Genomic DNA, 12186 nt, shown 5'->3' with positions numbered 1-12186 from the left:
CACCACATCACCACATCACCACATCTCCACATCACCACAGGACCACATCACCACAGGACCACATCACCACAGGACCACATCTCCACATCACCACAGGACCCCATCACCACATCACCACATCACCACATCACCCCATCACCACATCACCACAGGACCACATCACCACATCTCCACATCACCACATCACCACATCTACACAGTACCCCATCACCACATCACCACAGGACCACATCACCACATCACCACATCTCCACATCACCACAGGACCACATCACCACAGGACCCCATCACCACATCACCACATCACAACATCACCCCATCACCACATCACCACAGGACCACATCACCACAGGACCACATCACCACATCTCCACATCACCACATCTCCACATCTCCACATCACCACAGTACCCCATCACCACATCACCACATCACCACATCACCAATTCTCCACATCACCACAGTACACCATCACCACATCACCACATCACCACAGGACCACATCTCCACATCTCCACATCACCACAGTACCCCATCACCACATCACCACAGGACCACATCACCACATCACCACATCTCCACATCACCACAGGACCACATCACCACAGGACCCCATCACCACATCACCACATCACAACATCACCCCATCACCACATCACCACAGGACCACATCACCACAGGACCACATCACCACATCTCCACATCACCACATCTCCACATCACCACATCACCACAGTACCCCATCACCACATCACCACATCACCACAGGACCACATCACCACATCACCACATCACCACAGGACCACATCACCACAGGACCCCATCACCACATCTCCACATCACCACAGGACCACATCTCCACATCTCCACATCACCACAGTACCCCATCTCCACATCACTACATCACCACAGGACCACATCACCACATCACCACAGGACCACATCACCACATCACCACATCACCACAGGACCCCATCACCACATCACCACATCACAACATCACCCCATCACCACATCACCACAGGACCACATCACCACAGGACCACATCACCACATCTCCACATCACCACATCTCCACATCACCACATCACCACAGTACCCCATCACCACATCACCACATCACCACAGGACCACATCACCACATCACCACATCACCACAGGACCACATCACCACAGGACCCCATCACCACATCTCCACATCACCACAGGACCACATCTCCACATCTCCACATCACCACAGTACCCCATCTCCACATCACTACATCACCACAGGACCACATCACCACATCACCACAGGACCCCATCACCACATCTCCACATCACCACAGGACCACATCTCCACATCTCCACATCACCACAGTACCCCATCTCCACATCTCCACATCACCACAGGACCACATCTCCACATCTCCACATCACCACAGTACCCCATCACCACATCACCACATCACCACATCACCACATCTCCACATCTCCACATCACCACAGTACCCCATCTCCACATCACCACATCACCACAGGACCACATCACCACATCACCACATCACCACAGGACCACATCACCACAGGACCCCATCACCACAGGACCACATCACCACATCATCCACATCACCACATCACCCCATCACCACAGGACCACATCACCACATCATCTCCACATCACCACATCACCACAGTACCCCATCTCCACATCACCACATCACCCCATCTCCACATCACCACATCACCACAGGACCACATCACCACAGGACCACATCACCACAGGACCACATCACCACATCACCACATCACCACATCACCACAGGACCACATCACCACATCACCACATCACCACAGGACCACATCACCACAGGACCACATCACCACATCACCACAGGACCACATCACCACAGGACCACATCACCACATCACCACATCACCACAGGACCACATCACCACAGGACCACATCACCACAGGACCACATCACCACATCACCACATCACCACATCACCACATCACCACATCTAAACAGGACCACATCACCACATCTCCACAGGACCACAGCACCACATCACCACATCACCACAGGACCACATCACCACATCACCACAGGACCACATCACCACATCACCACATCACCACATCAGCCCATCTAAACAGGACCACATCACCACAGTACCCCATCTCCACATCACCACATCACCACAGTACCCCATCTCCACATCACCACATCACCACAGGACCACATCACCACATCACCACAGGACCCCAGGACCACATCACCACATCACCACAGGACCACAGGACCACATCACCACATCACCACATCACCACATCACCACATCTCCACAGGACCACATCACCACATCTCCACAGGACCACATCACCACATCACCACATCACCACATCACCACATCTCCACAGGACCACATCACCACATCTCCACAGGACCACATCACCACAGGACCCCATCACCACATCACCCCATCACCACATCACCCCATCACCCCATCACCACAGGACCACATCACCACATCACCACAGGACCACAGGACCCCATCACCACATCACCACATCACCACAGGACCACATCATCCCATCACCACAGGACCACAGGACCCCATCACCACATCACCACATCACCCCATCACCACATCACCACATCACCCCATCACCACAGGACCACAGGACCCCATCACCACATCACCACATCACCACAGGACCACATCATCCCATCACCACAGGACCACAGGACCCCATCACCACAGGACCACATCACCACATCACCACAGGACCACAGGACCACATCACCACATCACCACATCACCCCATCACCACATCACCCCATCACCCCATCACCACAGGACCCCATCACCACAGGACCACAGGACCCCATCACCACAGGACCCCATCACCACATCACCACAGGACCCCATCACCACATCACCACAGGACCACATCACCACATCACCACAGGACCACAGGACCCCATCACCACAGGACCCCATCACCACAGGACCCCATCACCACAGGACCCCATCACCACAGGACCACAGGACCCCATCACCACAGGACCCCATCACCACAGGACCCCATCACCACAGGACCACAGGACCACAGGACCACAGGACCCCATCACCACAGGACCACAGGACCCCATCACCACAGGACCACAGGACCCCATCACCACAGGACCCATCACCACAGGACCCCATCACCACAGGACCCCATCACCACAGGACCACAGGACCCCATCACCACAGGACCCCATCACCACAGGACCCCATCACCACAGGACCACAGGACCACAGGACCACAGGACCCCATCACCACAGGACCACAGGACCACATCACCACAGGACCACATCACCACAGGACCACAGGACCCCATCACCACAGGACCCCATCACCACAGGACCCCATCACCACAGGACCCCATCACCACATCTCCACATCACCACAGGACCACATCACCACAGGACCACATCACCACATCACCACAGGACCACATCACCACAGGACCACATCACCACATCTCCACATCACCACAGGACCACATCACCACAGGACCCCATCACCACATCTCCACATCACCACAGGACCACATCACCACAGGACCACATCACCACATCACCACAGGACCACATCACCACATCACCACAGGACCACATCACCACAGGACCACATCACCCCATCACCACAGGACCCCATCACCACAGGACCCCATCACCACAGGACCCCATCACCACATCACCACATCACCACAGGACCACATCACCCCATCACCACAGGACCACAGGACCACATCACCACATCACCACATCACCACAGGACCCCATCACCACATCACCACATCACCACAGGACCACATCACCACATCACCACATCACCACATCACCCCATCACCACAGGACACCATCACCACATCACCACAGGACCACATCACCACATCACCACATCACCACAGGACCCCATCACCACATCACCACATCACCACAGGACCACATCACCACATCACCACAGGACCACATCACCACATCACCACATCACCACAGGACCCCATCACCACATCACCACAGGACCACATCACCACAGGACCACATCACCACAGGACCCCATCACCCCAGCACCACATCACCCCAGCGCCACATCACCACATCACCACAGGACCCCATCACCACATCACCACATCACCACAGGACCACATCACCACAGGACCCCATCACCACATCACCACATCACCACAGGACCCCATCACCCCAGCACCACATCACCCCAGCGCCACATCACCCCATCACCACAGGACCACATCACCACATCACCACAGGACCCCATCACCACATCACCACATCACCACAGGACCACATCACCACATCACCACAGGACCACATCACCACATCACCCCATCACCACATCACCCCATCACCACAGGACCACATCACCACATCACCACAGGACCACATCACCACATCACCACATCACCACAGGACCACATCACCACATCACCACATCACCACAGGACCCCATCACCACATCACCACATCACCACAGGACCACATCACCACAGGACCCCATCACCACATCACCACATCACCACAGGACCACATCACCACATCACCACATCACCACAGGACCACATCACCACATCACCACATCACCACAGGACCCCATCACCACATCACCACATCACCACAGGACCACCATCACCACAGGACCCCATCACCACATCACCATCACCACAGGACCCCATCACCACATCACCACATCACCACAGGACCCCATCACCCCAGCACCCATCACCACAGGACCACCATCACCACAGGACCACATCACCACATCACCACAGGACCCCATCACCACATCACCACATCACCACAGGACCACATCACCACATCACCACAGGACCACATCACCACATCACCCCATCACCACATCACCCCATCACCACAGGACCACATCACCACATCACCACATCACCACAGGACCACATCACCACATCACCACATCACCACAGGACCACATCACCACATCACCACATCACCACAGGACCACATCACCACATCACCACATCACCACAGGACCACCATCACCACAGGACCACATCACCACATCACACCATCACCACAGGACCCCATCACCCCCATCACCACAGGACACCACATCACCACAGGACCACATCACCACATCACCACATCACCACAGGACCACATCACCACATCACCACATCACCACAGGACCACATCACCACATCACCACATCACCACAGGACCACATCACCACATCACCACATCACCACATCACCACATCATCACATCACCACATCACCCCATCACCCCAGCACCCCAGGATTTGGATTTCATATAACGGACACAAAATAGTCCTAACTGGTGAAGTGAAATTAAAAAAAATGCCTTGTTTCAAAAAGTTCTCAAAACAAAAACAAAAAAGTGGTGAATGCATTACCATTCACCCCCTTTACTATGAAGCCCCTATTTTTTTTACTTTTTATTTCACCTTTATTTAACCAGGTAGGCTAGTTGAGAACAAGTTCTCATTTGCAACTGCGACCTGGCCAAGTAAATAAGATCTGGTGCAACCAATTACCTTCAGAAGTTACATCATTAGTCAAATAAAGTCCACCTGTGTGCAATCTAAGTGTCACATGATCTGTCACATGATCTCAGTATATATACACCTGTTCAGAGTCTGCAACACCACCAAGCAAGCGGCACCACCAAGCAAGCGGCACCACCAAGCAAGCGGCACCATGAAGACCAAGGAGCTCTCCAAACAGGTCAGGGACAAATTCTGGAGAAGTACAGATCAGGGTTGGGTTATAAAAAAATATTAGCAACTTTGAACATCCCACGGAGTACCATTAAATCCATTATCAAAAAATGGAAAGAAAATGGCACCACAACAAAACTGCCAAGAGAGGGCCACCCACCATAACTCACGAACCAGGCAAGGAGGGCACTAATCAGAGAGGCAACAGAAACCAATGATAACCCTGAAGGAGCTGCAAAGCTCCACAGCAGAGATTGGAGTATCTGTCCATAAGACCACATTAAGCCGTACTCTCCACAGAGCTGGGCTTTACGGAAGAGTGGCTGGAAGAAAATACATATTTTCAAGAAAAAAAAGAAAAAAAAGATTTGGTGTTTGCCAAAAGGCATGTGGGAGACTCTCTTAACATATGGAAGAAGCTACACCTCTCATCACTCTGAGAACCATGGTGGTGGCAGCAGTATGCGGTGGGGATGGTTTTCATTGGCTGGACTGGGAAACTGGTCAGAAATGAATGATGGAAGGCGCTAAATACTGTGAAATTCTTGAGGGAAACCTGCGTCAGTCTTCCAGAGATTTGCGACTGGGACGAAGGTTCACCTTCCAGCAGAACAATGACCCTAAGCATAGTTCTAAAGCAACACTCGAGTGGTTTATTTAAGGGAAGCATTTAAATGTATTGGAATGGCCTAGTCAAAGTGCAGACCTCAATCCAATTGAGAATCTGTGGTATGACTTAATTAAAGATTGCTGTACACCAGCGGAACCCATCCAACCTGAAGGAGCTGGAACAGTTTTGCCTTGAAGAATGAGCAAACATCCCAGTGGCTAGATGTGCCAAGCTTATAGAAACATACCACAAGAGACTTGCAGCTGTAATTACTGCAAAAGTTGTCTATTACCTCTACTGTATTAAGCTTCCTATACCACTACATCTACGGTATTAAGGCTCTACATATGTTCTCTATTAGACCTTAGTGCTGCTTTTGATACCATCAACCTCTGGCAGTCTCTAAGGGTGAAACACAGGGTTCAATTCTCGGGCTGTCTCTTTTCTCTGTATATATCAACTATGTTGCTCTGGACACTCTGATCCACCTCTACGCAGACGACACCATTCTGTATACTTCCGGCCCGTCTTTGGACACTGAAGTTAACTAACCACCAAACGAGCTTCAATGCCATACAACACTCCTTCCGTGGCCTCCAACTGCTCTTAAACGCTAGTAAAACCAAATGCATGCTTTTCAACCGTTTGCTGCCCGCACCCTGCCCGCCCGACCAGCATCACTACTCTGTACGGTTCTGACTGAATACGTGGTCAACTACAAATACCTAGGTGTCTGGCTAGACTGTAAACTCTCCTTCCAGACTCATATTAAACACATCCAATCCAAAATTAAATCTAGAATTGGCTTCCTACTTAGCAACAAAGCCTCCTTCACTCACACCACCAAAACATACCCTCGTAAAACTGACTATCTTACCGATCCTCAACTTCGGCGATGTCATCTACAAAATAGCTTTCAATACTCTACTCAGCAAACTGGATGCAGTCTATCACAGTGCCATCCATTTTGTCACCAAAGCCCCTTATACCACCCACCACTGCGACCTGTATGCTCTAGTCGGCTGGCCCACGCAACATATTCGTCGCCAGACCCACTGGCTTCAGGTCATCTATAAGTCTATGCTAGGTAAAGCTCCACCTTATCTCAGCTCACTGGTCACGATAATAACACCCACCCGTAGCACACGTTCCAGCAGGTATAGCTCACTGATCATCCCCAAAGCCAACACCCCCTTTGGCCACCTTTCCTTCCAGTTCTCTGCTGCCAATGACTGGAACGTATTGCAAAAATGTTTCGACTTAATATTATTTTCTATTGTATTATTGACTGTATGTTTGTTTATTACATGTGTAACTGTGTTGTTGTTGGTGTCGCGATGCTTTGCGTTATCTTGGCCAGGTCTCAGTTGTAAACGAGCACTTGTTCTCAACTAGCTTACCTGGTTAAATAAAGGTGACATTAAAAATTTAAATAATCGAACAGAACATTATTTTGGAGAGATTGGAAACACAAATTGGTCTACACGGACTGGCCTGGTTTAGATCTTATATGTCGGAAAGATATCAGTTTGTCTCTGTGGATGGTTTGTCCTCTGACAAATCAACTGTAAATGTCAGTGTTCCTCAAGGTTCCGTTTTAGGACCACTATTGTTTTCACTATATATCTTACTTCTTGGTAATTTGGTAATTTGGAAACATGATGTTAACTTTCACTGCTGTGCAGATGACACACAGCTGTACATTTTGATGAAACATGGCGAAGCCCCAATATTGCCCTCCCTGGAAGCCTGTGTTTCAGACATAAGGAAGTGGATGGCTGCAAATGTTCTACTTTTCAACTTGGACAAAACAGAGATGCTTGTTCTCGGTCCCAAGTAACAGAATCTTCTGTTGAATCGGACAATTAATCTTAATGGTTGTACAGTCGTCTCAAATAAAATTGTGAAGGACCTCGGCATTACTCTGGACCCTGATCTCTCTTTTGACGAACATATAAAGACTGTTTCAAGGACAGCTTTTTTTCATCTTCGTAACATTGCAAAAATCAGGAACTTTCTGTCCAAAAATGATGCAGAAAAATTCATCCATGCTTTTGTCACTTCTAGGTTAGACTACTGCAATGCTCTACTTTCTGGCGACCCGGATAAAGCACTAAATAAACTTCAGTTAGTGCTAAACACGGCTTCAAGGTTTTACTGCTAACCTACAAAGCATTACATGGGCTTGCTCATACCGATCTTTCTGATTTGGTCCTGCCGTACATACCTACACGTACGCTACGGTCACAAGACGCAAGCCTCCTTACTGTCCCTAGAATTTCTAAGCAAACAGCTGGAGGCAGGGCTTTCTCCTATAAAGCTCCATTTGTATGGAATGGTCTGCCTACCCATGTGAGAGACGGTCTCAACCTTTAAGTCTTTACTGAAGACTCATCTCTTCAGTGCGTCACATGATTGAGTGTAGTCTGGCCCAGGGGTGTGAAGGTGAACGGAAAGGCACTGGAGCAACGAACTGCACTTGCTGTCTCTGCCTGGCCGGATCCCCTCTCGCCTCTGGGATTCTCTGCCTCTAACCCTATGACAGGGGCTGAGTCACTGGCTTGCTGATGCTCTTCCATGTCGTCCCTAGGAGGGGTGCGTCACTTGAGTGGGTTGAGTCACGGATCTTCCTGTCCGGGTTGGCGCCCCCCCCTTTTGTTGTGCCATGGGGGGAATCTTCGTGGGCTATACTCAGCCTTGTCTCAGGATGGTAAGTTGGTGGTTGAAAATATCCCTCTAGTGGTGTGGGGGCTGTGCTTTGGCAAAGTGGTTGGGGTTATGTCCTGCCTGTTTGGCCCTGTCCGGGGGTATCGTTGTATGGGGCCACGGTGTCCTCCAACCCCTCCTGTCTCAGCCTCCAGTATTTATGCTGCAGTAGATTGTGTCAGGGGGCTGGGGTCAGTCTGTCATATCTGGAATATTTCTCCTGTCTTATCCGGTGTCCTGTGTGAATTTAAGTATGCTCTCTCGAATTCCCTCTCTCTTTCTCTTATTTTCTTTCTTTCTTTCTCTCTCTATTTATTAATTTCTCTCTCGGAGGACCTGAGCCCTAGGACCATGCCTCAGGACTACCTGGCATGATGACTACTTGTTGTCCCCAGTCCACCTGGTCGTGCTGCTGCTGCTCCAGTTTCAACTGTTCTGCTTGCGGCTATGGAACCCTGACCAGTTCACTGGACGTGCTACCTGTCCCAGACCTGCTGGTATCAACTCTCTAGATACAGCAGGAGCGGTAGAGATACTCTGAAAGATTGGCTATGAAAAGCCAACTGACATTTACTCCTGAGGTGCTGACCTGTTGAACCCTCGACAACCGCTGTGATTATTATTATTTGGCCAAGCTGGTCATTTATGAACATTTGAACATCTTGGCCATGTTCTGTTATAATCTCCATCCGGCACAGCCAGAAGAAGGCCAACCCTCATAGCCTGGTTCATCTCTAGGTTCATTCCTAGGTTTTTGCATTTCTAGGGAGTTTCCATAGCGAGTGTGCTTCTACAACTGCATTGCTTGCTGTTTGGGGTTTTAGGCTGGGTTTCTGTACAGCACTTTGTGACATCAACTGATGTAAGAAGGGCTCTATAAATACATTTGATTGATTAAGCTGCCCGCTCTCCAGGACATCTATAGCACCCTTTGTCAAAGGAAGGCCAAGAAGATCATCAAGGACCTCACTGTAAGAAAATGCCTGCCCACTCCCCTTCCACTCTCCTCCACTCCCCCTCCACTCTCCTCAACTCCTCCCCCACTACCCATCCACTCTCCTCCACTCTCCTCCACTCACCCTCCACTCCCCTCCCCTCCACTTAACTTCCCCTCCACTCCCTCCTCCACTCTCCTCAACCGCCCCTCCAATCCCTCCTCCACTCCCCCTCCCCTCCCTCCTCCAGTCCCTCTACACTCTCCTCTCCTCCACTCGCTCTCCACACTCCTCCACTCCCCCTCCACTCCTCTCCCCTCCACTTAACTTCCCCTACACTCCCTCCCTCCTCCACTTTCCCCTCCAAACCCTCCTCCACTCCCCCTCCACTCTTCTCTCCTCCACACTCCTCCACTACCCCTCCACTCTCTTTTCCTCCACTCTCCTCTCCTCCACTCCCCCTTCACTCCCTCCTCCACTCTCCTCCACTCTCCTCAACTCCCCCTCCACTCCCTCCTTCACTCTCCTCCAGTCCCTCTTCACTCTCCTCTCCTCCACTCCCTCCACTCTCCTCAACTCCCCCTCCACTCCCTCCTCTCCTCTCCTCCACTCCCTCTCCTCTCCTCCCTCTCCACACTCCTACACTCCCCCTCCACTCTCCTCTCCTCCACTCCCCTACAGTCCCCCTCCACCCTCCCTCCACTCTCCTCTCCTCCACTCCCCCTCCACTCTCCTCCACTCTCACCACTCCACATCCACTCTCCTCCACTCTCACCACTCCACATCCACTCTCCTCCACTCTCCTCAACTCCCCCTCCACTCCCTCCTTCACTCCCTCCACTCCCCTTCACTCTCCTCCCTCCACTCCCTCCCCCCCACTCCCTCCCTCTCCCCCTCCACCCTCATCCCTCCCTCTCCCCCTCCACTCTCCACTCTCCTCCCTCCACTCCCCTACAGTCCCCCTCCACCCTCCCTCCACTCTCCTCTCCTCCACTCCCCCTCCACTCTCCTCCACTCTCACCACTCCACATCCACTCTCCTCCACTCTCACCACTCCCCCTCCACTCTCCTCTCCTCCACTCCCCTACAGTCCCCCTCCACCCTCATCCACTCCACTCCTCCACTCTACTCCCTCCACTCCCTCCCTCATCCCCTCCACTCCCCCTCCACTCTCCTCCAGTCCTCCACTCTCCTCCACTCCTCCACTCTCCTCCACTCTCCTCCACTCCCCACTCCACTCCCTCCACACTCCCTCTCCCTACTCCCTCTCCACACTCCACTCCCCCTCCACTCTCCTCCACTCCTCCACTCCCCTCCAGTCCCCCTCCACCCTCATCCACTCCACTCCCCCTCCACTCTCCTCTCCTCCACTCTCCTCCACTCCACATCCACTCTCCTCCACTCCCTCTCGACTCCACCTCCATTCCCCCTCCACTCTCCTCTCCTCCACTCTCCTCCACTCCCTCTCCACTCTCCTCCACTCCCCCTCCACTCCACATCCACTCTCTCTCCACTCTCTCTCCACTCCCTCTCGACTCCACCTCCATTCCCCCTCCACTCTCTCTCCACTCTCCTCCACTCCCTCTCCACTCCCCTCCACTCCACATCCACTCCACATCCACTCCCTCTCGACTCCACCTCCATCCCCCCTCCACTCTCTCTCCACTCTCCTCCACTCCCCCTCCACTCCTCCTCCACTCCCTCTCCACTCTCCTCCATTCCCCCTCCACTCTCCTCCACTCCCTCTCCACTCTCCTCCACTCCACATCCACTCTCTCTCCACTCTACATCCACTCTCTCTCCACTCCCTCTCGACTCATCCCGTCTCAATCGCACCCAATTAACCAACATTCTGACAGTCAGTAGTTTGGGGCATCTCAGTCAATCAGATTCTGAACACAGCCGAACACATTCTCCAGAGGATAACTACAGATCATACCACCCTGAAGTTCCACCCATCAGATCATACCACCCTGAAGTTCCACCCATCAGATCATACCACCCTGAAGTTCCACCCATCAGATCATACCACCCTGAAGTTCCACCCATCAGATCATACCACCCTGAAGTTCCACCCATCAGATCATACCACCCTGAAGGTCCACCCATCAGATCATACCACCCTGAAGTTCCACCCATCTCAATCTCACTCATTGAACCAACACTCC

At 52.0% G+C, this 12186-nt stretch overlaps 2 protein-coding genes across 2 annotated transcripts in view; both read right to left on the bottom strand.

Moving 5' to 3' along the window:
* Positions 1–8956, bottom strand: part of cntfr (ciliary neurotrophic factor receptor) — a 96763-nt gene extending 87807 nt beyond the window's left edge. The window contains 1 exon segment of the mRNA XM_064977212.1: positions 8890–8956. Coding sequence (XP_064833284.1) covers positions 8890–8956 — 67 coding nt within the window.
* The window catches only part of LOC135548932 (ciliary neurotrophic factor receptor subunit alpha-like), a gene marked incomplete at its 5' end in the record, with an annotated part of 194123 nt that overhangs the window by 109118 nt on the left and 72819 nt on the right, over positions 1–12186 (bottom strand). The gene's annotated exons all lie outside the window — the stretch shown is intronic.

This window comes from Oncorhynchus masou, chromosome 11 (assembly GCF_036934945.1).
Source record: "Oncorhynchus masou masou isolate Uvic2021 chromosome 11, UVic_Omas_1.1, whole genome shotgun sequence".
Taxonomy (NCBI): domain Eukaryota; kingdom Metazoa; phylum Chordata; class Actinopteri; order Salmoniformes; family Salmonidae; genus Oncorhynchus; species Oncorhynchus masou.
The sequence above is the reverse complement of the archived record's forward strand: the minus strand, read 5'-3'. Positions and strand labels throughout refer to the sequence as shown.